This window comes from Cuculus canorus, chromosome 19 (assembly GCF_017976375.1).
Source record: "Cuculus canorus isolate bCucCan1 chromosome 19, bCucCan1.pri, whole genome shotgun sequence".
In the NCBI taxonomy this organism is placed as follows: Eukaryota; Metazoa; Chordata; class Aves; order Cuculiformes; family Cuculidae; genus Cuculus; species Cuculus canorus.
This window is the reverse complement of record NC_071419.1, coordinates 4541347-4566225: the sequence shown is the minus strand read 5'-3', so window position 1 is coordinate 4566225 and position 24879 is coordinate 4541347. Positions and strand designations below refer to the sequence as shown.

The 24879-nt window shown below is 52.3% G+C and overlaps 1 protein-coding gene across 4 annotated transcripts in view; it reads right to left on the bottom strand.

Annotated features, from left to right (window-relative positions):
* The window catches only part of RALGDS (ral guanine nucleotide dissociation stimulator), a 65482-nt gene that overhangs the window by 15660 nt on the left and 24943 nt on the right, over positions 1-24879 (bottom strand). For 2 of the 4 annotated variants that reach the window (XM_054084029.1, XM_054084032.1), the window contains exon 1: positions 12256-12613. The exons of the other annotated variants lie outside the window; for them this stretch is intronic. In XM_054084029.1, coding sequence (XP_053940004.1) covers positions 12256-12432 — 177 coding nt within the window. In that variant the 5' untranslated portion in view covers positions 12433-12613. Of the gene's footprint in view, positions 1-12255; positions 12614-24879 lie in introns of those variants that run through there. 4 annotated transcript variants of the gene reach the window in all.

The following is a 24879-nucleotide window of genomic DNA, read 5'->3' as shown; positions in this document are numbered from 1 at the left end:
AGCAAAATCCATCTGCAACTGGCAGTGCCAACAATGCCTACTTAACTCCAAACCCTGCGTTTCGGACACCCAAGAGTACAGAAGACCACCGGTACCACCACCAAGACCTTCACATCCTATGTGAAAACACTACCAAAGTGGCACTCCCCTTGTGTTTCCTACTAGGGGACGTGCTGGAAAAGGTTCCCTTCGCAGGCTGCTAAAGGTTAGAAGAAAACTGTGTGCAGCAGGTTTTGCTTCCTCTCTAAGTCAACGGAAAAAAGATCCCGCCGACACAGCAGTTCGAGCTCTTGCTCCACAGTCCTTAGCTTGTGTTCGTGATCACTTTGGCGTGCGTTTCGGCTGCATCCATGCTCAGTGCCAACGCCTACACAGAGTCAGGCTTACATACGAGGGACGCAGCTGGCCTGCGCTTACAGAGCAACTGCTCTGCTCCGAACTCACTGACAGCCCGGAGGGTAATTACTGGAAGTGAAACCAGAGCGACATGACTGGTGAAAACTGGTGTATAAAAAATTAATACATATTGCTCTATAAGGGTAAATAAAGATCGAGCGGCTCATAGCAAGTTATTTCATCTCAGAACAAAGGTCTGTATCTCATCAAGATAGAACAGAAAGATCTGCAAGAAACATCACAGAAACAAGTTCAAAACTGATTATTTTTTGTGTGTATACAGGAGCACTTGTAAGCCACAGGTGACACGACTCTATAATGCCTTATCCAAATACAACTTAAAATAGGGTGTGTGTCCCAAAGAGTTCAAGCCTACCTGATCTCATGTTGCTCTATTGATTCCATGGCTGAAACAGGGCCCCTTTGCACCAAGTGTGTTATTTCTGCGGCAGCAAGAACTGCCGTATGTGTTTGGAATGGATGGCGATTAGGTTGGCGTTCGGAGCTGATGTACCTTGAAACCAATTGGTATGCTCGCTCCTGAAATGTCAGTTATGTCTTAACACACCTTAACGAGAACACAAAGACTTGTTTGCTGTTGCAACTCCAGGGCAATGCTCGTCCTTTGCACATATCAGCATCTGCAAGCTACAGAGTTCATCCACCTGAATGTCAAACCTTCACATTCTGAGAGACACAAAGCATCGAAGAAGTATTCTGCTCTCAGCTCCAAGCCCAGGTGCGGACCAGACAGCCAAAAAAATTAATTTTAACAATTATCAGCTGCTCTAAAATCAGCTTCTTCCCTCATGCCTCCCCCTCGCCTGGGCATGTACAAGACCCACGTGTACAGAGCGCACAGCCGGGCACACCTGCGGCACGAGCGAGGCATGAGAGGGACGCAAAAAGGACAACACAACAGTGACAGCTCCAGCAACTGCCAGGCGTAAAGCATCAGCCAGACCAAGAAGGTGGCTTTCAGCCCCTCGTGCCGTGCTGCCATCCCACCAGCCCCATGCCAATACTCCCAGGGAGTTTCGCCATGCACCGAGCAACCTGGATACGCTGTAAATACACAGTAATTCACCTGCTGTAGCTTACAGAGGGAAAAGAAAGCGCGGTCCTATCTTTCTGTAATTTTGAATGTGGATGGAGTGGGGTGGACAAATTGGAAGGTGTCCAAAAGCCATGGCCCTGAGTGACTGCAGCATGGCTTACGGTAACTGCACCATCACCCTTTGTTTCAATTTGAACAAGGTTAATTTTGATTTAGCTCAGAGACATCCTTAGCTGAGATAAACCGAACCAAAATTAGCTCTCGTGAAAGAAATGTGCCCACCCATGTGTTTACATTGCCTTACATCAACTTACGTTCTCTCCATTACAGCTGGTGCAACTGGAGCATGGGCAAAGCTGGTAAGCCAAGACTTCTCGAGCTCCCCTCCCCAAAATCCCATCGCCCCAGCCTGCACAGAGAGGATGCCCGAGGGGGCTCCGGTTGCCCCCAGCCCACTCTGACCCCGGAGCAGGGCAGGCTCGGGTGCTCTCCCAGTCCGGTTCAATGCCACCACTGTGCTTCTCGGGGCCGGAGTAGGGTTCACCATGCCAGTGGCACAGGAACGGCTTTGCTGGATGGCTCTCTCTTTGTGTGCATGTCTGCATCAGGGTGACCCAGTAAACAGCTGAAGCAGAGAAAATGCAAGAACAATCCAGTGTAGGGAGGCAGTGAGGGGCTGCCGGTGAAAGGACGGGAGGAATAAATGCAAGCCTTTGTTCTCCGGCTGTGCCCCTCGCGCCCGACTCCCACCCCGGCCAGGATGACGTAGGACGCCTCCATTTGCTGCCGCTGTGCTTCCCAGTCTGCCCTGCACAGAGGTCCAGGCTGAGCCCCTCTTGTCCCAGCCTTCTCCTGACACCCACAGCCCCAGCGTGTCCCACTGCATCCCAGCTGCGGGTCCCTTGGCTCTAGGGAAGGGCTGCTGATCCAGGAGAGATTTTCCTCTTGGATAGTCGCCCCTTACTCGTTCCCCTCTCTGGAGTGCCTGTGGGAAGCTGGAAAAGGAAAGAACAAATGCTTTTGCTGTGCAATCAAGAAAATCTCACCTTCAGAGCATTACTTAAATAGGTGTCAACAAGGCAGTAGGTGGTACATAAGCAGAGACAGAGGCAGGAGTCAACAAGCTGACACCTGGGGGGCCTGTGATCAGGATGCTCAGTCAACTAAGTCTGATTTCCACAGCTGAAGCAACTGAGAGCTTAAGTTTAATTGGCACCTTTGGGGAGAAAACAACTGAAAAAAAACAGCATTAAAAAAAAATAAAAATAATAGAGCTGCTGTCAACTGTCTGAACACGCCGAGAGCTCAAAGCAGTGAGGTTTGGACCTGAGCCCTGCCCTGGGCGCTCTGTGTGCCAGATCCAGAGGGTGGAGAGCGGCTGCGGTACAAGAAACATGGGTACCCAGGCAGGGCATGGGCAGGCAGGGAGATGGGACGAATTCACTCCCCAGATTGTCAGCCCCACACTTGTAAGTGCAGGTCTTGCTGTGGACCATGTCTGAGGATCACCCGGAGCAGGACACGCAGGCACCCAACCTTCCATCAAGCGTTAACCAAACCTGGGGGAGAGCAGGCAGCTTCACGCGGGGTTGCTCCATTCTCACCTACCCTGATTCAGCCCAGACTTTCAGATTATGTTTTCTCCTGACCCTTAAGACACAGCCCTTTTCCAGCAATGGCTGATGACAAAGGTGTACCAGCATCTGCGGCAGCACACCTGCATCTGCTCAGGGATGCTGGGCACTGGGATTTCAAGCCAGCACTGGGTCACCACAGGCATTTGCAGGCAAGCATTCCCTCATGTTACTAGAGCTCTTTCACGGCAGGTAAAACACCACAGCAGTAAGCTTGCTCCTCCTGGCCACAGCACTTTGGTGAGCCAGTACAGGCATGCTCCCACTCTGACTCGTCTATTCCTGCCACCGTGCCTCATCCGCTGGGATTACCAGCTGCAGGTGAGCATCCCTGCAGCTCACCCTCCCATTTAAAATGTGGAACAAATACTGGGAGAGCAAAAAAGCTGATGTGCGCAACAACCATGGGGCAGCACCAGTGTGAAGGGAGCAGAGGTGCCCACCTTCCTTCCCTGGATCTTTTCATTTGACTAAGGACTAAGCCAAGTAAAGTCGCAAACAGCTCCACCTTTCCAGAGCTGAGTTTTGCTGAAGAACGCGCTGACTGAGAACGCAGAGAGATGGAGTTTGCGGGATACCCTTCCCCCCACAAGAAGCACCTCAAGGAATAAGTGTTTGTTATGACACTGGTGTGAGCCATAGCTACGCTCTGAGTCACCCCCAGCACACACCGAGGGAGGGACCAGCTGGGCCTGTCCTAATGCCAGTTCTCACTGTTGCAACCGGGACTGAATCTAGTAAACCGCACTGTCTAGAAACCCAGCAGTCACAATGACAGTCACCAGCGACGGGCACTGTCACCGCATTACTCATAGCGGGGATCCAGCCAAGGGGTCCCAACAGCAGAAATGCAGCTGGGACCAAATATCCCTTAAAAAAAAAAGAATCAAAAGCAAACAAACAGCAATATTTAAAGAAATGCTGGGCTGCTTTAAGATGATAAATGAAACTGAACATCAGCCTTGGCGTGAAAAGTCTGCAGTGATGCTTGGGATTGCAGGATGGATGGAATGGGGGCGATACCACCAGCCCTAATCAGCGTTCCCCATGTCCTTCAATGCTCACAGCTCACCAGCCTCACAGTGAAGATGCACAGACAGATGTTGCCGGCAGCAGAATACCAGGTGAGCCTTTTAGGCAAGTGTCATTGAACAAAATCCCTGGGGTTTTGGCCTAAAGTGGAAGGTGAGGTCCCGAACCCCTCAAGCACACCAAAGCGTGCGCTTCAGCATCCTTGTTCACTTCCCCCAGCTGAGTTGTGGCCCTGCCAGTTTTAGGCAACACACATCGCTTTGCCCAGCTCAGCTAAATGATGGTTTCCTGAAGTTAATTCCGACTCTAAGAAGCTAACCCAAACCAAACACATCATTTTGCAAACGAAAACGCCGGCTGGAGCAGGGAGCCTGAGGCAGGCTCTCAGCTTGCACGTCTCCATGGAGACCTGACCACTGCAAAGAGCAGGGGAAGGTTGCGTGGTTTTGCTCCATGACATGAAAAGAAGTCCTGGTAAGACGGGTAGCAAGCCCTTTGAAAAGCAGGTTTCCACACAAGCCCTCAGCTCAGCTGCTGTTTGTTAAAGCGCGGTTAGCAGAAAGAAAAGCCGCTCTAAAAATAATGCCTCAGCATTCCAGATGAAGTTGCCTCCGATGAGTTTCCTCTCCAATCTGCTCTGTTTGCAAGTCAAACCAACTTTTTTTCCTCTTCTGTCAGCTCTGAGGACTTGGCTGGTGCCTGGCAGTGGGAGCTGTCTCTGTCCTGCCTCTGCCAACCCCAGGGTTCACCAGGCTGCTGTGTCCCTGCTGCACAGGCACCCAACACCCGTGTGCGGAGCAGGAAGATGCTCTTCCCCATCCCAGTGGATTTCTGACAGCAAGGCTCATTAAAATACCAACCGTGTAATGACAACAAGCTCAGTGCTGTCAAGCTATGCAAGCAAAACAGGGCATGCACGTGCCTCTGCGTGTGCTTAATCTGCACCGATGTTCAGCTGTCACGTAACTCCTGACCCCCAGGTATGTTACCCGTGGCGGTTATTTAACGTGAAAGCTCTGCACTGGCGCAGCCGCAGGAACAGAACCAAAGACTTAGGAGTGTATTGGCATGACATCATAAAAACAAACCAAACAAAATCACATGGAGAGAGGCAGGGGGTTTAGGTGCTGTGGAACTGCCACTTCCTTGCACTGAAGGAGATCGATGTTTGCTCGCTGCAGCCCATGTGACGGCCCAGCCCGTGTGGAGATTTCGGAAAGGACTTTCCTGTCGCCTCTGGGAGAGCTGTTCTTGTTGTTAAGAGAACACAAAAGCCATTCTGCAAACACCAGATTACACGTGAGCAAAGCTGCTCCTGTGCTAGCTCACCGAGTATGCTCCAAGCAGGCTCGCTGTGCAGCACCCTCGCACCTCTGCCTCGGCTCCAACCTACTCGTGTCTCCATTCAGACAGACAACCTGCGAGGCAGCGTGCCTGGGAGCGGCTGGGATTGCTCCATGCCAGAGCTCAGCACTCCCTTTTCCTAAGAACTCAAGAGCAAAGTCCAAATACATCTTTATTGCACCCCTGAGAGCCAGGAGGGCTGCGGCTGCTGTGATGTGTGAGTGGGTCCCCATGTAAGGACGGGAATGAGACAAACCCACTCCTGAGGCAGCCAAACAGCTCAAATCTTCCCCTGCTGCCAGTTTTCCCAGGCAGGCATGCTCCATCCAGAGGCTGTGATGTAGTTTCAGCGTGATGCTTAACGGGTCTTCCTGGGCACTGAGTTTCTCCTCCTAAGAGCTCTCACACCGGCCTCACCTTTCAGCCCACAGATACCTCTCGCTGCAGAATGAAGGTCCCACAGACCCCTGCAGCAAGCGACAAACATTTTGGACAGTCCACGGATGCTGCCTTTGGGTCTAACCCCGTGCCATGCACAATAACACCATGGGATGAACAAATTCATCTACGGAGGGTATGAGTCCTACAACTTGACTCTTTCTCCCCGAGGCTCAAGTGATGTTCAAATCCTGACCTCCCTCATCCAGACCTCACAAATGCCATCCCACCAAAGCAATGCACAAACTCTGCCCCGCCACGAGCTGCGCTGGAGCCCCCGGGCCCCCCGCCAGCAGCTCAGCCAGCTTTGTATCCAAATCCCGCTCCTTAGCAACGGCATTTTTTCCCCCTGCTCTTGCTGGGTCCGTAGGAGATGAAGAAATATTTGAGAAATGAAACAACCCTGCTGCAAGTATGCATTTAAATAAAAGGAACACAACCACCTGAAAGCCGGTCACTAGGCAGCTCTAGAGATAACGGTGTTAGAGAAAGTACAAGCAGGGGATGCCCAGCCTTTAAATGTGGTGTAGGGTGACCTAAATAAGCTCTCTGCTCCCTTCAATTACACATCCCTCGGGGGACAGCTCGGCGGGCAATTAGCAACCTAGAAATGGTGACAGAGGAGCTGCCAGTGGTGAAGCCCTTCCTACGGCCAGACCAACTCAGGTGGCCCCTAAAGGCGACCCCTAAACCCCTGGCCCTGCAAGTGGGGTGGTGACACCCAGCAGGCACAGCCAACCTGGTGCATTTTTTGCTCATCGCACCCTAAATCCAGGCAAAGGAAAGCACGGAAATCCTCAAAGACTGCATTTAATCAGTCCTGCCTAGTAATCCCATCCTGCTACAAAATAGAGGGCGGCAGCAGAGCAATAGTGTGATGTGGGGGGCCCTCGCATGCCCTGAGCTGCAGCACAAGACCTCCTGTCTCCCACGTTGCGGGGAGCCCCAAGCAGCAAAGCCGAGGCGCAGGAGTGGCCTTGGGGGAAGGCTTCCCCCACCCAGCCTGCAGATAAACAAAAATTCGAGTTTCCAGGACTGCCAGTCTGGCACTAAATCCACTAAAACCTCACTGAGATCCCAGTATCAGAGGGATTCCCACCCCTATGGAAAGACGGCATGGCAGCCTCCGAGTAACATGATCTTCCTAGAAACACATTTAGGAATCTCTTTCCAGCTTCTCCCTAACCATATCAAATAATGATACAAAAATCCCTCCCGCTTCTGTTATTCCCACCCTTGCAGCAGCCTCCAACGATCAGCATCTCAGCCTGCTCGCGGCGGCTCCAAACCTTCCTGGAAGAGAGCCAGAAGGTAGGTCCCCATGCAAGAAATACCAACAGATGATGTTCATCTGGCAAATTGCAAGGGGCATATCAGGTTGTGCCTGGGGGTGGAGAACAGGCTGGGAGAAAAGGATCTTCTTCCAAAGGCACTATAGGAAGAAAATGGCTTTAAAAAGATATCTTTGCCCCTCCCTCATCTCCTTCTCAGCTGTAAAGAGCAAGCACTGACCTCCAAGGCATCTGAGCTGAGCAATTCAAGTTTTCGAGGATGCGTTTAGCTACTGAAAATCTAATTGTTCAGAAAACAAACAGAGCTAGAATAGAGAGAACACAAGGGGTTTTTATATGCCTCAGCCCAGCCACTTGTCTAGAGGTTTAGCAACATCAGCCTCGTGAAAGTTTCAGTTTGTGTCATCTGCAGTGGTGCTCATGACACGCTTATCCAGCAAGGGCCAAGAGGGGGGGCCACCAAATTCACTTTGCAGCTGCCACTGGACAGGAAGGATCAATGCTCGCTGCTGATTTGGGATGGACTAGAACTGGAAAAGTCAAAGCAAAAGGTCTGCAAAGCTGCTCCGTCAATCTCACGCTTGAGACAGTCGGTTTAAATTTTCCACTCCCTGGGGTTAAAATCATGGCAAGAATACTTGGTAACACGTGGCCATGAGCCCTCGAGTAGGACCTCAAAGCGATGCCTTGGAGATCAATACCGTTGCTGCGGGATACAGGCAAAGGTCTGCCCTGCTGACATCTGCAGGGGCTCGGCTGAGGAGCGGAAAACAAGATCCACGTTCCCTCCAACCTGCCCGGCAGCTTTCCAGGGATCCTCTATTCCCCTTAGGACCAGACTATCCACCCCATATGCTGGCACATCTCCACCGAAACCAGCTCTGTCCCAGCGTAGGGAACACGCCGAGCCCGGGAAGCACAGCTCCCTTTGGTGGAGGCAGCAGCCCTGGGCTCCCACTGGGGATCCGAGGACCCGTGGCAGCGCTACAGGGCGATCAACGCGGGTTAGCAAAACACCCAAGGTCTCGAGGGGGGTTCTTATTCAAATAATCTGCCTTCTCCTCCCAGCATGCATCATGCAAAGTAACTCTACCAGAGGATTATAATCATTCCAGGCTGCTGCCAGGACAGTTATCACAACACAAACTCATTTTCCTCCTTTCCCCAGCCGTTACTGTGCAACGTGGAAGCCCTCACATGGGAACATGGCTGGACTCAACAATCTCAAAGGTCTTTTCCAACCAAACGATTCTACGATTCTGTGAACATCCTAGAGGTTAGTGCTTCTCTAAACATCTCAAAGCTCCTCAGGAGGCAGTGGGTACCCATATATCACTCTGGGATGCACTTTTTGTTGCCATCACTTGCTAACGGGGGATACAGAGAAGGGAGGAATGTCTGCGAGTTGTTCAGGGTAGGGAGGAAAGCCCACACAATCAGATGCTGGGACTGTGCTCCGACTTTCATGCAACACACACCCTCGTACAACCTAGAGTAGAAATCTGGGCAGAGATGACTCCAGAGGAGCTCTATCGGGCAGTCATCTTCTTCTGCTGTGTTCAGGAGAGCAGGGCCTTGCCCAGTGCCAGCGAGGGCCATGCAAAGCCGCCCTCAGCCCTGGTGACCTTTCTTTCGCAGCTCCCATTGCCCTAAATCTTGCCGAACCCTCTCCGGAGCCTTCTCCGGTTGGGGTGCATGGGGGTTTGCACACACCAGGGTGAGAAGAGCAGCACCCTTCCCCTAGGGTGAGAAGAGCAGCACGCTGCATCACCCCCTCTTTTCCTTCCCACTCCTCTTGCTCTCCCTGCCGAAAGCGCGGCCCCTCGGCCTCCCGGAGCGTGGCGGGATGGAGAGGCTGGACTTCCTGCCAGGCATAACAAGAACCAGATGATGTACTCCAAACGATGTCAGTACGCCCACCCCCAGGAGAGAGAGAGGCAGGGAGGGAAAAGGAGAGAAAATAAGATGGATGGAGCTTTCGTGGACTTAGAAACGATGAGCTTCTGCCGCCATGTCAGAGGTGAAGCCATACGGCCTGAGAGCGAGATAATCCCCTCCCATTCCTGGCTGACCAAGACTTTCCATCACAGGTTACGGGGTTGATGGTTTAGCACTGGGACAAGGAGCCATCCCCCTCTGAAACGCTGGTTGTCCTGCCCGGATATCTGCACAGTAACTCAAAAGGGATAAGTGGTGATTCCCCCGCCTCCGCCACCCTCCTCCAGCGGGAAGCATCCAGAGCAGAGAAGCACATCTGCAGCTGGCTCTAAATCCCAGCAAAGCCAGACTTGCTGACCCTTGCTGATATTAACTCCTGCACCACCAGCACGCAGGGCTCGGACGCTGCTGTGAACACCAAAACCTTCCTCCAGCTGAGCTTCTCCTAACAGGCTGTTTGCTCAGAATCAATGACATTCCTGGCACGCCAAAGATGATCATCCATTACTAAAAAAAAAAAAGCACAGCTCTGACTCAGATTATTTCAGATGCCTCCACACACCACTGCCATCAACAACCCACTCAGGCTGAGACCTCCAGGGGACCAGTCCGACTCTGAGCCGCCCGAGGTCGAATCCAAAGAAGAACAAATATTTTGCATCCTCCAGAAAAGTCCTCCCAATGCCCGTAACCTTCCCAGCGGAGACTTTTGTGGTTTGGACAAGCTTGAAACCTTTACAAGCATCTCAGATCTGAGCAGACTCTCGCCTCCAGCAGCCGGAGTCTCAAATAAAATATTAAAAGCCCCGGGTTTTAGCAATCTGCCCCCTTCCACGGTTGTCTTGAGGGGGACAGTCTCTCTGGTTTCTGCCAGCAGAGTGCCTGGCAGCCTGCCCACCAGTCAATAGCACACAAATACACACAAAAAAACCCCTTGCGGGGCACCCATTTATTAAATAAAATGAAACAGAACTACATGTAGCAAACTGCCCACAGCCTGCTCCTTACCAAACTCCAGGCTGGCTTTAGCCCAGCGAGAACTCCAAATTAGAGGGGCGCCCAACATGTGGGCAAAGGGGGAAGCAGGGACCCAGGCACCTACAGGGGAGTCAAGGAAAGAGAAGTGGGCCCGAGGGTCAGCAGGGCTGAAGATCCCACTTTCAGGAGGTCCTGAGCCTCCAAGACGATGCTGAAACTCTGCAGCGTAACTCCGTTTTCAGAGGCAGAAAGAAGTGTGCACCCAGACTCGCTTCACGATCCCACCATGCTGAACTCCCCCAACCCATGGCAGCAGTGATGCCCCCAGTCATCCCCCAAACCCTACTTTAAGGAGATCCTGAGCCTCCAAGACAATCCTGAAACCCTGACCCTGCTTGAGATCCTGCTTCCAGAGGCAGAGAGGGGTGTACTCTCACCCCACTGAGCCCCCCCCCAACTCATTACAGCAGTGATCACCCCCAAGACCCTAATTAGGGTCCAAGATGCTGAAACCCCGCACTGGAATTCTGTTTCCAGAGACAGAGAGGGGTGTACTCTCATCCTGCTCCTTCTGAGCCCCCCACAACTCATCACAGCAGTGATGCCCCATACCACCCCTAAGATCCTAACTAGAGTCCAAGGCAATACTGAAGCCCTACACCGGAATCCTGTTTCCAGGGGTAGAGAGGAACTCCCCCCAACTCATCAAATTGGTGATGCCCCCAATCACCCTTAAGACCCCACCAGGGATCCAAGACAATGCTGAAACCCTGCGTTGGAATCCGTTTTCCAGAGGCAGAGAGGGGCGCGCTCTCACCCTGCTGAGCTCCCTGTCAACTCATCGCAGCAGTGATGCCCCAACCACCCCCAGGACCCCACATGGGATCCAAGACCATGCTGACACCCCGCAGCGGAATCCTGCTTCCAAAGGCAGAGAGGAGCTCCCCCCCAAGTCATCAAAGCAGCAATTCCCCAAATCACTCCCGAGACCTTACTTGGGATCCAAGACAATGCTGAAACCCCACATTGTACCCCTGTTTCCAGAGACAGAAAGGAGCGTGCTCCCACCCTGCTGAGCCCCTACAACTCTTTGCAACAGTGATGCTCCCAACCATCCCCAGGACCCCAATTAGGATCCAAGGCAATACCGAAACCCTGCATTGGAATCCTGTTTCCAGAGGCAGAGGGGTGTAATCTCACCCCGCCGAGTCCCGCGCCCCCCCCCCCCATCATAGCAGTGATACCCCAATCACCCCAAGATCCTACTCGGGATCCAAGACCATACTGAAACGCTGCATTGGAATTCTGTTTCCCGAGGCAGAGAGGGGTGTACTCTCACCCTTTTCCTTCTGAGCCCTCCCAACTCATCAAAGCGGTGATGATCGAACCACCCCCAGGACCCCAATTAGGGTCCACGGCAATACTGAAACCCTGCATCGGAATCCTGTTTCCAGAGACAGAGAAGCTCCCTCCTAACTCATCAAAACGGTGATACCTTAAAACACCTCCAAGACGTGCTCCCACCCCGCTGAGCCCCCACAACTCATCACAGCAGTGATGCCCCAACCACTCCCAGGACCCCAATCAGGGTCCACGGCAAAGCTGAAACGCTGCATCGGAATCCTGTTTCCAGAGAGAAGCTCCCTCCCAACTCATCAAAACGGTGATACCTCAAATCACCCCCAAGACGCCCTCCCACTCCGCTGAGCCCCCCCCAACTCATCAAAACGGTGATACCATGAACCACCCCCAAGACGCGCTCCCCCAACTCATCGCAGCAGTGATGCTCCCAATCGCCCCCAAGACCCCACGCGGGGTCCAAAGCAATCCCGAAAGCCTGCATCGCAATCCCGTTTCCAGAGACGGCGAGAGCCACGCTCCCACCCCGCTGAGCCCCCCCCCCAACTCATCAAAACGGCGATACCTCAAATTAACCCCCAAGACGCGCTCCCACCCCCAACTCATCGCAGCAGTGATGCTCCCAATCCCCCCTCAAGACCCCACGCGGGGTCGGTCCAAGGCAATCCCGAAAGCCTACATCGCAATCCCGTTTCCAGACACGGCGAGGGCCACGCTGCCCCCCCGCTGAGCCCCCCCCAACTCATCGCAGCAGTGCCCCCCCCCTTCATCCCCATCCCCCGCTCACCTCCAGCGGCGGCAGGTCCGGGTCGAGCTGGGTGAAGCTGTGCAGCACCACGGGGCTGCTCTCGCCGGCCACCTCCAGCCTGACGGCTCCCCAGAGCCCCCGGGCCCTGCGGCAGCCCTCGAACATCCTCTGCTGGGGGGCGGCATGGTGCGGGGGGGCGCGGCGGCGGCTCACCATGGGCAGCGCCGCCGCATCCCCCGCGCCTCGCCCCGCCAGCGGGGAGGGATGGGGGGGAAGGTAAACGGCAAAGTAGGGGTTCAGAAGGAGAGGAGCCACCTCCTCTCCCCCCCCGCCTCCCCGAGCAGCCGGCGAAGCTGTAAAAGCCAGAGAAGCGCTTCCTCGCCCGCAGCCTCCGCCCGCCCCCGGGGCTGGAGCGGCTCAGCCCGGCCCCGCGGGAGGGAGGGAGGGAGGGAGGGGGGGAGGGATGCGGTGTCAATCGAGGGAGGGTTTGCAGGGGCGGGGAGGGATAGGATGAGAGGAAACGGCTCTAAATGGCAAGGGGGGAAAGAGTTAGATTAGATCATAGAATGATAGAATAGTTTAGGTTGGAAGGGGACTTAAAGATCATTCAGTTCCACCCCTCCTGCCGTGGGCAGGGACACCTCCTCCCATGGATCAGGGGCTCAGAGTCCCATCCAACCTGGCCTGGAACACCTCCAGGGATGGGGCAGCCACAGCTTCTCTGGGCAGCCTGGGCCAGGGCCTCCCCACCTTCATGGTGAAGAAATTCTTCCTTGTGCCAAGCCTAAATCTGCCCCTCTCCAGTTTATCCCCGTTCCCCCTCATCGTATCCCCACAGGCCTTTATGAACAGCCCCTCTCCAGCTTTCCTGGAGCCCCTTCAGGTACTGGAAGGTCGCTATAAGGTCTCCTTGGTGCCTTCTCCTCTCCAGGCTGAACAACCCCAACTCTCTCAGCGTGTCCTCATACAGGAGGTGCTCCAGCCCTCAGATCATCCTTGTAGCCTCCTCTGGACCCATTCCAACAGCTCCAGATCCTTCTTATACAGAGGATTCCAGAACTGGACACAATACTCCAGATGAGGTCTCACAAGAGAGGAACAGAACCCCATCCCTCACCCTGCTGGCCACGATGCTTTTGATGCAGCCCAGGACACGGTTGGCCTTCTGGGCAATATTAGATATTAGGAGGAAATTCTGCACGACGAGGGTGAGGAGGTACAGGTTGCCCAGAGAAGTCATGGCTGCCCCATTCCTGGAGGTGTTCAAGGTTGGATGGGGCTTGGAGCCCCTGATCCAGTGGGAGGTGTCCCTGCCCATGGCAGGGGGTGGAACTGGATGAGTTTTAAGGTCCCTTCCAACCCAAACCATTCTGTGATTCTATAAATTCCTCCTCTCCAGGTCTACAAAAAGGCAAGGTGGGAGTGGGAATGTGGAGCTGTAGGGGCAGAGAGTCTTGGGGAAGCACAGGGATGGGGAACAGGGAATGCCAGGGGGTCAACCAGAGCAGGAGCTTAGGGATATGATTTAGTGGACAGGTACAGTTGGACTCGATGATCTCAAAGGTCTTTTCCAACCTAACTATTCTATGATGCTTCACAGGGCACAGCGGCTTTGGAAGAGGATCCCTGTAACACCAGGTGTTCACAAAACACCTATGGCTGGTGGTCACAACACCACTCCCCCAAAAGTATTAATCTCTTCCCCCCAAAAAACCTATTAAATTCAAGTGCATGATTAGCAACTTGATTCAGAGGAAGGTGTCCAGGGGGGGTTGAAACTGGATGCGCTTTAAGGTCCCTTCCAACCCAAACCATTTTATGATTCTATTAACAGCACGTGTTTTTGCCTGAATAGACAAGTTTTATCTCACCACATGGGCTCAGCCCCTCGCCAGCAGCGCTGTGTGTGTTCAGAGCCCTTCCCTATCCACAGCTGGGCTTTAAGGGGTGAACACGGTCACAGCCGCTGTGGAGAGGGACAGGCAGTATTCCCCGGGGAGATGAAGGGATGTGACTGAGGCCCCGCAGAGAGTCAGTGCCGGGAGCTGGGTCTGACCCCCTTCCCTGTCCCAGGACCCCCAACGTGTGGGCAAAGGGGGATGCAGGGACCCAGACACCTATAGGGGGATTTGGGGAAAGATAGATGGGGGCAGCAGAGCTGAAGATCCCGCTTTCAAAAGGCTCTGAGCCTCCAAGACAATGCTGAAACCCTCCAATGTTATTTTGTTTGTGGAGTCAGAGAGAGAGGGGTGTGCACTGGGACCCCCCCCCCCCCCGCTCCCACCCTGCTTACCCCCCGCCCAACTCATGGCAGCAGCGATGCCCCAACCAATCCCCCCGGTTCCTGCGCTCGGGGGACAACAGGGCTGAAGAGCCCGCTTTCAAGAGACCCTGAGCCTCCAAGACGATGCTGAAACTCTGCAACATGATTTTGTTTTCAGAGGCAAAGAGAAATAGGGAAAACTGTCGCTCATCGTTTCCCTGTGCTGAGCACAGCAGGCTCTCACCCTCCCCTGGCTCTGTCCCTTCCCTCCTCATACTGCCAATAAACTGCATCACAGGGTTTGGGCAGTTGATGCTGACAACACCAAAACGCAGACTTTTACGCCTCAACTCCCTGCACAGCTGAAATAACATCAGCCTCCCCGAGCCTTTCAGCCCTGTGGCTTTATTTCCAATGAGAACATGGAGCTGAGGCTCGCACATCCAGCTCTGCCCAGGGCACCAGCAGCTCTGCCCAAGCAGGAAAGGATTGACAAAGCTGCCAGGGGTGTGATATGCTTCAAATTTGAAAGTTTGCCAGGCAGGAGGATGAGCAGGGACAATGCGGGCTATTGTCCTGCTTATCTGGAGCTGCAGAAGGTCAAGGGGACTTCCTGGGATGCCCCTGGAGAAAGGCACCCAGCCATGCATCAGGGCCTTGCGCTGCCCAAGGCAGCCCTGCACCTTCAGGATGCTCTGCTGGGGATGAAGCTGATTTTAACACTGCCCGAGCACAGAGATGCAGCCCCAATCTCTGCCCAGGTCACCTCATGGTGCCAATCAGGTCACCAGAGCTTTCTCTGCTGCAGAAAGGATGTGATGATGATGTCCTTAGACCTACCAGTGCATCACGCAAACCGTGCGATACTGCAAGATGTGCTATAAAATGAGATCAGTTGCGTGCATCGTTTCCCTCCATGCACACAGGAATCCAAGGCTGTACCTGGTGCTCTAGCAGAAATCAGTGTTGTCTTTCCAGGCTGTAGGGTCTTTGGGAGGGAGACTGTGCTTTCCTTCAGTGTTTATCGCTTAGGGCAATGTAATCGTGGCCCACCACTGGAAATGCTTGGCACTGTTCAAGTGCACATAATAAATAACAGCACTACTCATTTTCAGCTGGCAAACCCCTTCCAAACCCTCCAGCTTCGTCTGACCTCTACAGAGAGATGCAGCTCTGTTTGATGAGCAATTTTCACTGGTCCCTTGGTTGACCACTAAAGATGGTTTCAGGGGAGAAACACTGCTGATAATGGATAATAAATAATATAAGGCAGGAAGGCAATTGCAAGGGTTTAAAAATAGCCAGCTAGTTTCCTTTCTCCTCTCCTGGGAACCTTCTGGGTCTGAAAAGCAAAACACTCAAAGCGGGGTCAGGAGCCCGAGTTCAGGAAGTTTGCTCAGTGTAGCTAACCCCAAACACTCAGCATCAGGGGCCAGGATCTTGAAAAGTCTGAGATTCAAACAATTTTTCAGGGCTTCTTATTTACTTCTAAGAACAGAGCTGAAAGTGAAGATGCAAGATCACAACCTCGGGTTTCTCCCCTACATTCTTGAATGTCTAGAAATGTCGAAAAATGCAATTATTTGATATGCACATGACTCCTGGAACAGGGGGTTTAAGAAAATGATAGATTGAGTGACTCATGAAAAAAAAAATGTCATCAATTTATGCTCGGCGAACCAGCAAAAGCTTTTTACAACACACTGAGCATTTCGCATTGACGCCTGCTGAAAATGTCCCATCGACTTCGGCAGCTGCAGGAGCCGAGACGGGCGCAGGGAGTGGGTGCTGCAGGAAATCCCTTATTCCATTTCTTTCTGCCACTCTGCAAGCAGTGTTTGGCTGAATAACCCCTATGGCCAGCACCGGAGCATCTACAGAACACAAACCTGTGCTCCTGTGCCGCAGTCACCAGCCCGCAGGCTTGGTAAATAACATGCAGCAAGTAACACAGAGGGGCTTTTACAAACTCTAAGCCAGTCTCCCGGTTTAGTTCAATCCACTTGGGTCAGGACATGCAGATTTAGACCTTGGTTTGTTTCTCAATAACTGGGCTTGAGAAGTCATCTCTCCCCAGCACGTACAAGCTCATACACGTAGCCTTTGAGCATCCCCCTCAACTCCATCCTCCAGCCCTCCCAGCGACTGCCCTCTTTCGCTTTCATCTCACTGCTCCACTTCCGAGAAGGGCTTTCCAGCATATTTCCTACAGGACAAAACTCGCGGTGACCCAGTTCCTGTGCTCTATATTGCTGGGGCTTTTTTTTTTTTTTCCTTTCCATCAGGCCATATGCTGAGAGAACGAGTCTGCCCACCCCAAAGCATCGCTCAGAAAGGTTTGCTGCCTCCTGCATGGCAACGGGTAGCCTGCAAACACCTCCAATGCTCCTGCCACCACCCCCGAGTACACGCACTGGCACTGCCTGGCAAAACTCATGTTTTCTTTAGGTCTCAGTGAAGCTACAGTAGGACAGATGCCAGAGCAAAGAACTGAGAAAAGCTGATCTCAACCTCCACCGCAGAAGGCAAGAATCAGCCCCAGCTGCCTCCAGCTGAGCCCCTCTCGAGCATCACACACCATCAGCCTTTAGTGTTAGACAAGCAAGTGAACCAGGACCCAAATCAGCAGTCTCCGATGGGAACCGGGCTGTTTTATGTGGGAGTTGCAACATTATCCGGCCTCTGTCCCAAGCTCTGGCACCAACTCACAAGGCGTGTCGAGTAAATCCCTTCAGTGCTCTGTGTCAGACCGCTCGCTAGAAAATGGAGACGATAACACTTCCTTCTATTGTAGGGTCTGGGGAAGCCCTTTTCGTTGCTGTTTGTAAGGCACTTTGGAAGAAAAGTGCTACTGATAGAAAAGATTTATTAACTAAAAATCATTATGCGTGCATTGAGTCCTAAATCAAAACTTTTTGGACATTAAGACTTTCATTTAAAAGAATTTCCTTTCCACTGCCCAGGCTCAGCTGGAAGATTGTTGTATAAGAAATAATAATAATAGTAATAAACTAGTAGTATCTCTTCTACTTCAGGACAAGGGGAAAAACCTCCAAGCTTGTGCAAGAAGGGAAAACGATGTCACTGCCTCATTCAGTACAATCTGTAGATGGATGCTGCATTAGAGCAGGTGCTGCCAAAATCCAGGGACCGACAGATCCCAGCCAGCCCTCAGTTCCTCACACACCCAATTCCCTCTTGCAAACACGATCAATGCCCCTATTTAACCGGATTTAAGGGGTGAGCCACACACCACTCGCCACGGCTTACAGCAAGCATGGATTTCAGGGAATTCTCCAGATCCAGGGCAGCTGGATCACTTGCTCTGCCCCCAGGTTTTGGGTGTTTCTCAGGACCCTTTCCCAGCCAACGGGGCACTATACACTCTTTGTGCTGGCAGGGTGGAAGGCTGACTGGGGTTCTCCTTCACTTTGTGCCCCTTCTGCCGATGGCACCTGCTCTCAAGCCACAGCCCCCGCTCCTCCCCACAGCCCCCCACGGGCAGCCACCGATTAGGCACCAGGTTCATTCAGGAACCCAGCGCACCTCCAGCCTCTCTGAAGCACGCCAAACTTCTAACACAGCAAGGCAAGCTCGTAATTATTGTCAGTTCCTAGCAGAGAAAGCACACCAAATCCCCCAGCAATTAGGATCTAAAACTCTCCATTCCAGCTATTCTGTGTTTCATTTCCTGCAGCCCCTGTGCACAGCTGGGCTACAGCATCTCCTGCAGAGACTGCAGCTCCTGGAGCTCAGCAATGGCAATGCAATTATGCCACGAGCCTTGAAGACTCAAGAGCTTGCAGGAAGATATTAGGACATTAAGATATTCCTTAGATATTAGGAAGAAATGTTTTCCTGAGAGGGCGGTGAGGCACTGGCACATATTGCCCACAGAAGTCATGGCTGCCCCATCCCTGGAGGTGTTCCAGGCTGGATGAGGCTTTGAGCACCTTGATCCAGTGGGAGGTGTCCCTGCCCATGGAACCTGATGGACTTTAAGGTCCCTTCCAATCCAAATCATTCTATGATTCTAGGAATATTTCTCCTTGCTCCTACTTTTTGTGCCATCCCTTGGCTGTAGTAGACCATTTTCCATTAGGGCAGCGAGTGACAACACAAACCTTTGTTTTTCAAGCTTGCTGACCTCTAAAAGCTCAGCAGAACAAGGCCAACATGGGAGGCTGGGGGGTGGGGGGAAACAAGCCGCTTTCTAAGAAGGAACTGACCACAGCACGCCGTGTGCGGGTATTTCTGGGGACAGGCACCTTGATTCCTTCCCAGCACAGTACTACGTAGCCATGTAAAGTGAAAAAACAATGCTTAAAAAAAAAAAAAAAGAGGCGAAATATAACGACTGACTTTAAAATACGCCCAGAGAGCCAAAAGTGAAACGCACAAAGAGTCCTTACAGCATTCTGGAGGGCACTGGTGGCAGGGGGATGCAGTAAAACGAGCACAAAAGCTTGCAGAGGTCGTCGTTTCGAGAGGATCATAAAATACCCAGTGAGTTTTGTTACAGACCATCCCCACACTGAGAGGGAGCTGCAGCTGCAGCTCCAGGACACAACATTTTCCTTCTCCACATGCTTCTCCAAAGCCGTCCGCGGCGCTCCCCTGAGTGCAGAGTTCAGCAGGCATTAAGCTGCCGAAGCCTGACACGCTGCAGACACGCCAGAGCTCCTCTGGTAAAGACTATTATTTCTTGAGCCGTTTGTCTTTAAAGGCAGCTTTTATCTCCCTATCACCTTTCTGCCAGAATGTTTCAGTCAGCTCTTTTAACAAATAGCACCTAAGGTGCTCGTAACCAAAAGAAAAACAGGAAAATCATTTTTTTCTGTGTTGCTTAGCAATCAGCGTACGATGAGTTCAAGCCTCCCAGGTGCTCAGAGTTATTGTAATTTCCATCCTAGCTTGTACGGGCCCTCTGCATAACAGCTGGGAAGAGAAAAAGCACTGGTAGAAAAGAGGAGAAAGGTTATGATGTCACAAAATTGGCAGGGAGAGGTGGGGATGGGTGTAGCCCTTGAAGATAGGGAAAACTCTGAAATCAAAACAGCCCTTCTCATCCAGCAGCCCTCCGGTACTGAAGGGGGCCCACAGGAAAGATGGGGAGAAGCTCTTGATCAGGGGGTACAGTATCCGATAGGACACGGGGGAATGATTTGAAGCTGAAAGAAGGGAGATTGAGATGAGATACTAGGAAGAAATCTTTTAGTGTGAGGGTGGTGAGGCACTGGCACAGTTTGGCCAGAGATGTCCTGGCTGCCGCATCCCTGGAGGTGTTCAAGACCACGCTGGATGGGGCTTTGAGCAACCCTGATCCGTTGGGAGGTGTCCCTGCCCCTGGCAGAGGGTTGGAACTGGATGATTTTTAAGTCCCTTCCAACCTAAACCATTCTAAGATCTACCACAAAAATAAAATGAAGTAGTGAGATTTCATTATCTCACGTGTATCTGATCTCTGATGTTGGGGAAAGTCCATTAATGGCAGTTTCACTGGCCAAGTACCCTGAGCATCGCAGGGTCCCCCAACAAGTTCCTCTGCCGTGCAACACCCTGAGCCCCTTGCTTCCCGGAGGGCACCCCGACCACTGCCAGCCCTTGCCCTGCCACGGAGCGGCCAAGGGAACCGCAGATGCACAAAGCAAAGTTAATCCGCCTCCCAGCTGCATCGCTTCCCAAAAGAAACTCAGCCTTTCAAGGAATTCACTGGGCATAACTTATTCCCCTCACTACAACCTTCAGAGAGGGAGGTTGTGTGCCAGACTTTGTGTGCACGTGGCTGTTCCTCCCTCCAGCACCTTCGTGTCATGCTGCTGGGGCCAGACTGGGAGCAACAGCTCAGCTCAAAACAGTGCTCTTTGGAATATGCAAAATAAGTACTGCAGCAATATATTCAACAAGGAGCAGCATCACCCACTGCTGCAGCTTTAGGATGCTCACGTCTTTCTTTGCATAGGGCTCAGTGGCTCCATCCTTTCCCCCAAATCCCCCCTCCACCCGGAGAGCAGCAAGTGCTCTCCATGGCCAGGCACAGGAGCCTGGGTGGAAAAAGAAACAAAAAGAATTTCTGGCTCTGCTCACCTTTCAAAACTACAGTCAAGGACAGGCGGTACATTTTTCCACCAATGACAACTAGCCAAAACGACTCGTTCAGCTAAATTGTGTAAAAGGAGACTCTCAGAAACAAGAGGTTCTGGCAACCAATCAATAGAGAAATCCCAGCAGATGGGGAAGAAACTTTGCTCGGCAGAGCACCAGCCCCTATCCCAGCACGTTCTCTACCCCTGCTCTCACTCACACCTTCCCTGACCGATGCTGCAGCCACGAAGCAGTGTGTATACCCCCATCCCGGGCAGAAAGGCGGGGAATCAGACCAGCCTTTGGGTCCCACTCTCCAGCAAAGGGAGTGGGATGGCAGCTTTTTTTCTGGCTGTCATCCCACTGGCCATGCTCCAGGGCTAGAGAAGATGGAGAGGGGCTCACCCCCAGCCCGCTGCCTGGGTGATGGCTCCTACCAGCACGTACGGGGCATTGCTGGGCACCTGCACTTGCATTTTATAGCTGAGGCCGCGCTCTGACTCCACACTGCTTGTTCTCTCTGGGGACAGGGATGCAGGTTTGCATCTGCGTGACTACCACGACTGATGGAAATGCTAAGCCAGCACGTTCAGAGTCAGCTCCCTCAACCTGATCAGCACCACGCGTTCCCCTACCACTGGAATGACGTGTCTGAACACACGTAGGGTAGGGAATGGTGCCATGAAGCTGCTAAGAAGAGAAAAGCGATGCCATAGCACAAGCATAGGGAAGCAACACCTAAGAGTTGATAACGTTGCACAAGATTAAATTATGACCCAAGATCACCTTAAACATAGGAGCTAAACAGGTTGCAGTGCCGAGCTGATCTGAAGAGCCAGAGGTAGCAAAATAAAAGCGATTTCCATGTAACCTAGGTTAGCGAGAGAGTTAGGCCAGGAATAAGGTGGAATAGATTTAAAAGCCAGATCCTGGAAATAAGTGGAACAACAGGAAGGCATACCACACACAGAAGGTTAATACCACAAGTAAATAACCGAGGTTATTTAAAATAAGAAATCCAGTTAAACAGGAACAAAGGCCCTTAACGGGTGATATGGAAAAGGATGTTCCAACAATGGTCCTGTATCTCCTTTGGCTGCGCAAACATCAGGGAAAGCATACATCAAAACCCAGACGTTTCGGAAAGCTGCGTGAAAGCTGCAGGAAAGCTGACTTGATTTGAAGTGAGGAGTGAAACCTTGGAGCCATGTTCTGGCAGAGCAAAGAGCTGATGTGATTGAAAGTGAGCAGCCAAGAGAGGACCCGGAGGGCTCAGAGGAGCCACAGGGGCAAGGGAGAGGAGCTGCAGGAGGCGTGAGGTGGGAGAGATGTCCAGCAGCTGGACCAGCAGCCAGTGCGCCCCCATGCTTGTGGATCCCATGCGGCCACTGCCAAGTCATTTGGGCTAAATTCACCTCGGTCTGAGCTGGGTGAGTGGACTTTAAAGTATTCTGCTGTAACAGCCTGAGCACACAGTGGCGTTGGCCACGTGAGAGTCAGGAAAAGAGGCTGGCAAGAGCTGGAAAGGGAAAGTTCCATCGCCCAGCCCCTGGGCCAGGTACTGCAGAGATGAAACACACAGTCCTGTAGCTGAAAAGTCAATTAAGAATTGTAAAAAGTCTTTAAGTATTCCCAGGTATTGTTAGACCTTCAGACACAGGATGTTTTAAAAAAAAAATAATATTTTCCCCTCGTTAATCACCACTTTAAAGGGTTTCCGCTCTGCATTGTTTCAGTGGGGGAAGTTACTCCAGTGGCTCTCTCAATGGCCAGCGAATCTCTTTTTGTTGGAGGGTTTTGGCGTTGAGGAGCAGTGTTCTTCCAAACAACACTGTAGGCTGGTGGCCAAGGGCCAGATTTATCTCTCAGGTTACAGTGGCACAAATACCAACAAACTTGGTGAGCTGAGTCACACTGTGGCGCGGAGTCCGGCCACGGCACTGCTGACCCTCCCTGACTTTTTACCTTCGGGTCTATGATTTATGCTGTGTTTTTCCTTCAAATCTTGGCTCCAGGGATCACATTGAGTGCTGAAGAATTTCAGTTTTCATTAAAATCACAAGGTCATCCCCTGAGCACTAAAACTCGTGTTGTTTCCTATGTTTTTTTTGTCTCAAGACTAAAAATGTAAGAACTGAGAATGAAAATGTTTTTGTGGTTACAGTGTTTGTAAGAAGCATCTCCCACGTGGATTTTCTGGTGTCTAATAATACATGAACTCATGCTACAGATATTTTGGGGTATTTACAAGATCCTTTTCCTCCTTTTCAACCATCTCGTTTCATCATCTTTGCATAGTTAATTATCTGCGAGCCCTCAGCCAAATTTGCATCAAGCAGGCCAGCAGGTTCAGCAGTCAAACGGGGGGAGAGCACACAGACAGACAGATATCACGACAGAATTAGCCTCATTTTGGTCAGAAATGAAACTTTAAGGATTTTCTGCTCTCCTAATTTGAAGGAAAAAAGCTAGAAAGGGTGCCCTGAGCGTGTGCAAGAGGGTCAGGGATCAGACAGCGTAAAGCAAGCTGCTCCCTAAGGGTCTCACCCAGCTTCAGCAAGCCCTTCTGCAGCAGCGAGCAGCATTCTGCCCCCGAGAAGCTTCTGCCATCTCTCACAGCACAGAAAGGATGGGCTGATGAATCCCTTCCTGAGCGGCCAGCATCATTGCAGGTCAATTTTTTTTTTTCATCTCGGCAGTGAACATTATATACATATCAATGCTTAATTACTCACTGCTATTTAGCCACGCTGGTAAGGAGCGGTGTCAGTGTTTCCATTACACGTGGGCGCGTAACCCGGCAGCACGCAGGTGCAATACCAGCCGGGACACGCACTGAGTCACTTTTTTTGCCAAAGCCACCCCTCTAGAGAGCTTCCTTTTCTTGCTTTCCTCGCTCTGGGCCCCAGTGGAGATTCACCAGCTTTTTGCAAAGCTCTTTCCCAGAGCGGGCTCGTTTGGCAGTTGAGGGCCCCTGGAAATCGAGGTTTGTTCTAAGTCTTGGAGTCACGATGCGACTGGCTGGCCTGTCAGCAGCAGCCAAGGCTTTGACACTTGGAAAGAGAGCCCTGCCCTTGAGCTGACTCCAAAATAACTGGGGATGGATGAGCAAGGCCAGTTGCCTCCTGGGGCGAGGGCTGTGGATGAGGATGCATCTGGAAGAGCTAGAGCTGAGCTCTGTTACTTGTCCATCTCCTCCTCCTGCGTTTCCCCTATCCCTCCACTAAATAGAAAGCGAAATCTAGGTTTTTCAGCTGCTTTTCACTCCCTCTTGTTCCACACACAGTGGGGTAGGAAGGGATTAGTCTCCATTTCAGGCTGCCCAGGCAGGACCCCTCTGGCCAGGGGCTCCCCGACCCACGACCGCGATGCTGCTGACCCCGCGCTGCTGCAACAGCTGCCCCCATCCTGCCTGCCCCCCCATCCCCAGCACATATCCCCCGGAGCCCCCAGCCGTGCCTCCCAGCTGCTCTGCTCGGTCAGCCCAGGGTCTGGCACTGTAAACCGCATTTCCCCTCCTTCTTCACTCAGTTGCGATTTCTAACTTGGATTTTCCTGCATGGGAAGTAGAAGTGCTGGGAGGGGTCCTGTGATGAAAGAAGAAAAAAACCCACTCAGAAATACACCTAAGACCCTAAAAGGAGAAGAAAAGGATGAGCAGAAAGGGGTTATTTTTAAGGTGGGGGTTTTGGCTGCTGTTTCCTGGCAGGCAGAAGAATAAGCCCCCTTAGCTCGGGCCACCAGCGCTACCAGGGGTGGTGTTCTGCATTTGTTTCCCTGTCACCAACACGACAGCCAGACACGACCAAGACAGCTCATCCCGAACAGTTCCTCAACACCTCCAAGGCAAGGGCCTGATCCTGCCAGCTGTCTTCTGGAGCTCAAAAAAGGCATCTGGCAGCAGGATGGGATCAGGGATTCCCCACTCCTGGAGTGCCAGAAGGAGCAAAGACCCAAGCTGTCCAGCTGCCAGCCCCAGCACACTCAGACATCCCAAATATGAGCCCAGAGAAGCCAGGAGAGAAGCGAGGACACAGGGCAGAGGAGATGCCCGCATGACTCTGCACATCAGATGACACAAGAAAATAAACAAATCAGCCTTTGAATGTAAACAGCCCTTGGCTTCCTGACGTCAAGACTTCACTTTAAGATAGAGGAAGTTTCTTACCATAGAGGCACAGAGGAGGACGAGCACCTGAGACTCTGCTTCCAACCAGCATTTGCATGGAGATGACAGCCGAAAGCCTCAGCCGTGGACCACGACAGCAGGGTGCACACTGCCGCCCCAGCAACGCGCTCCCCTCTCCAGACAGCGT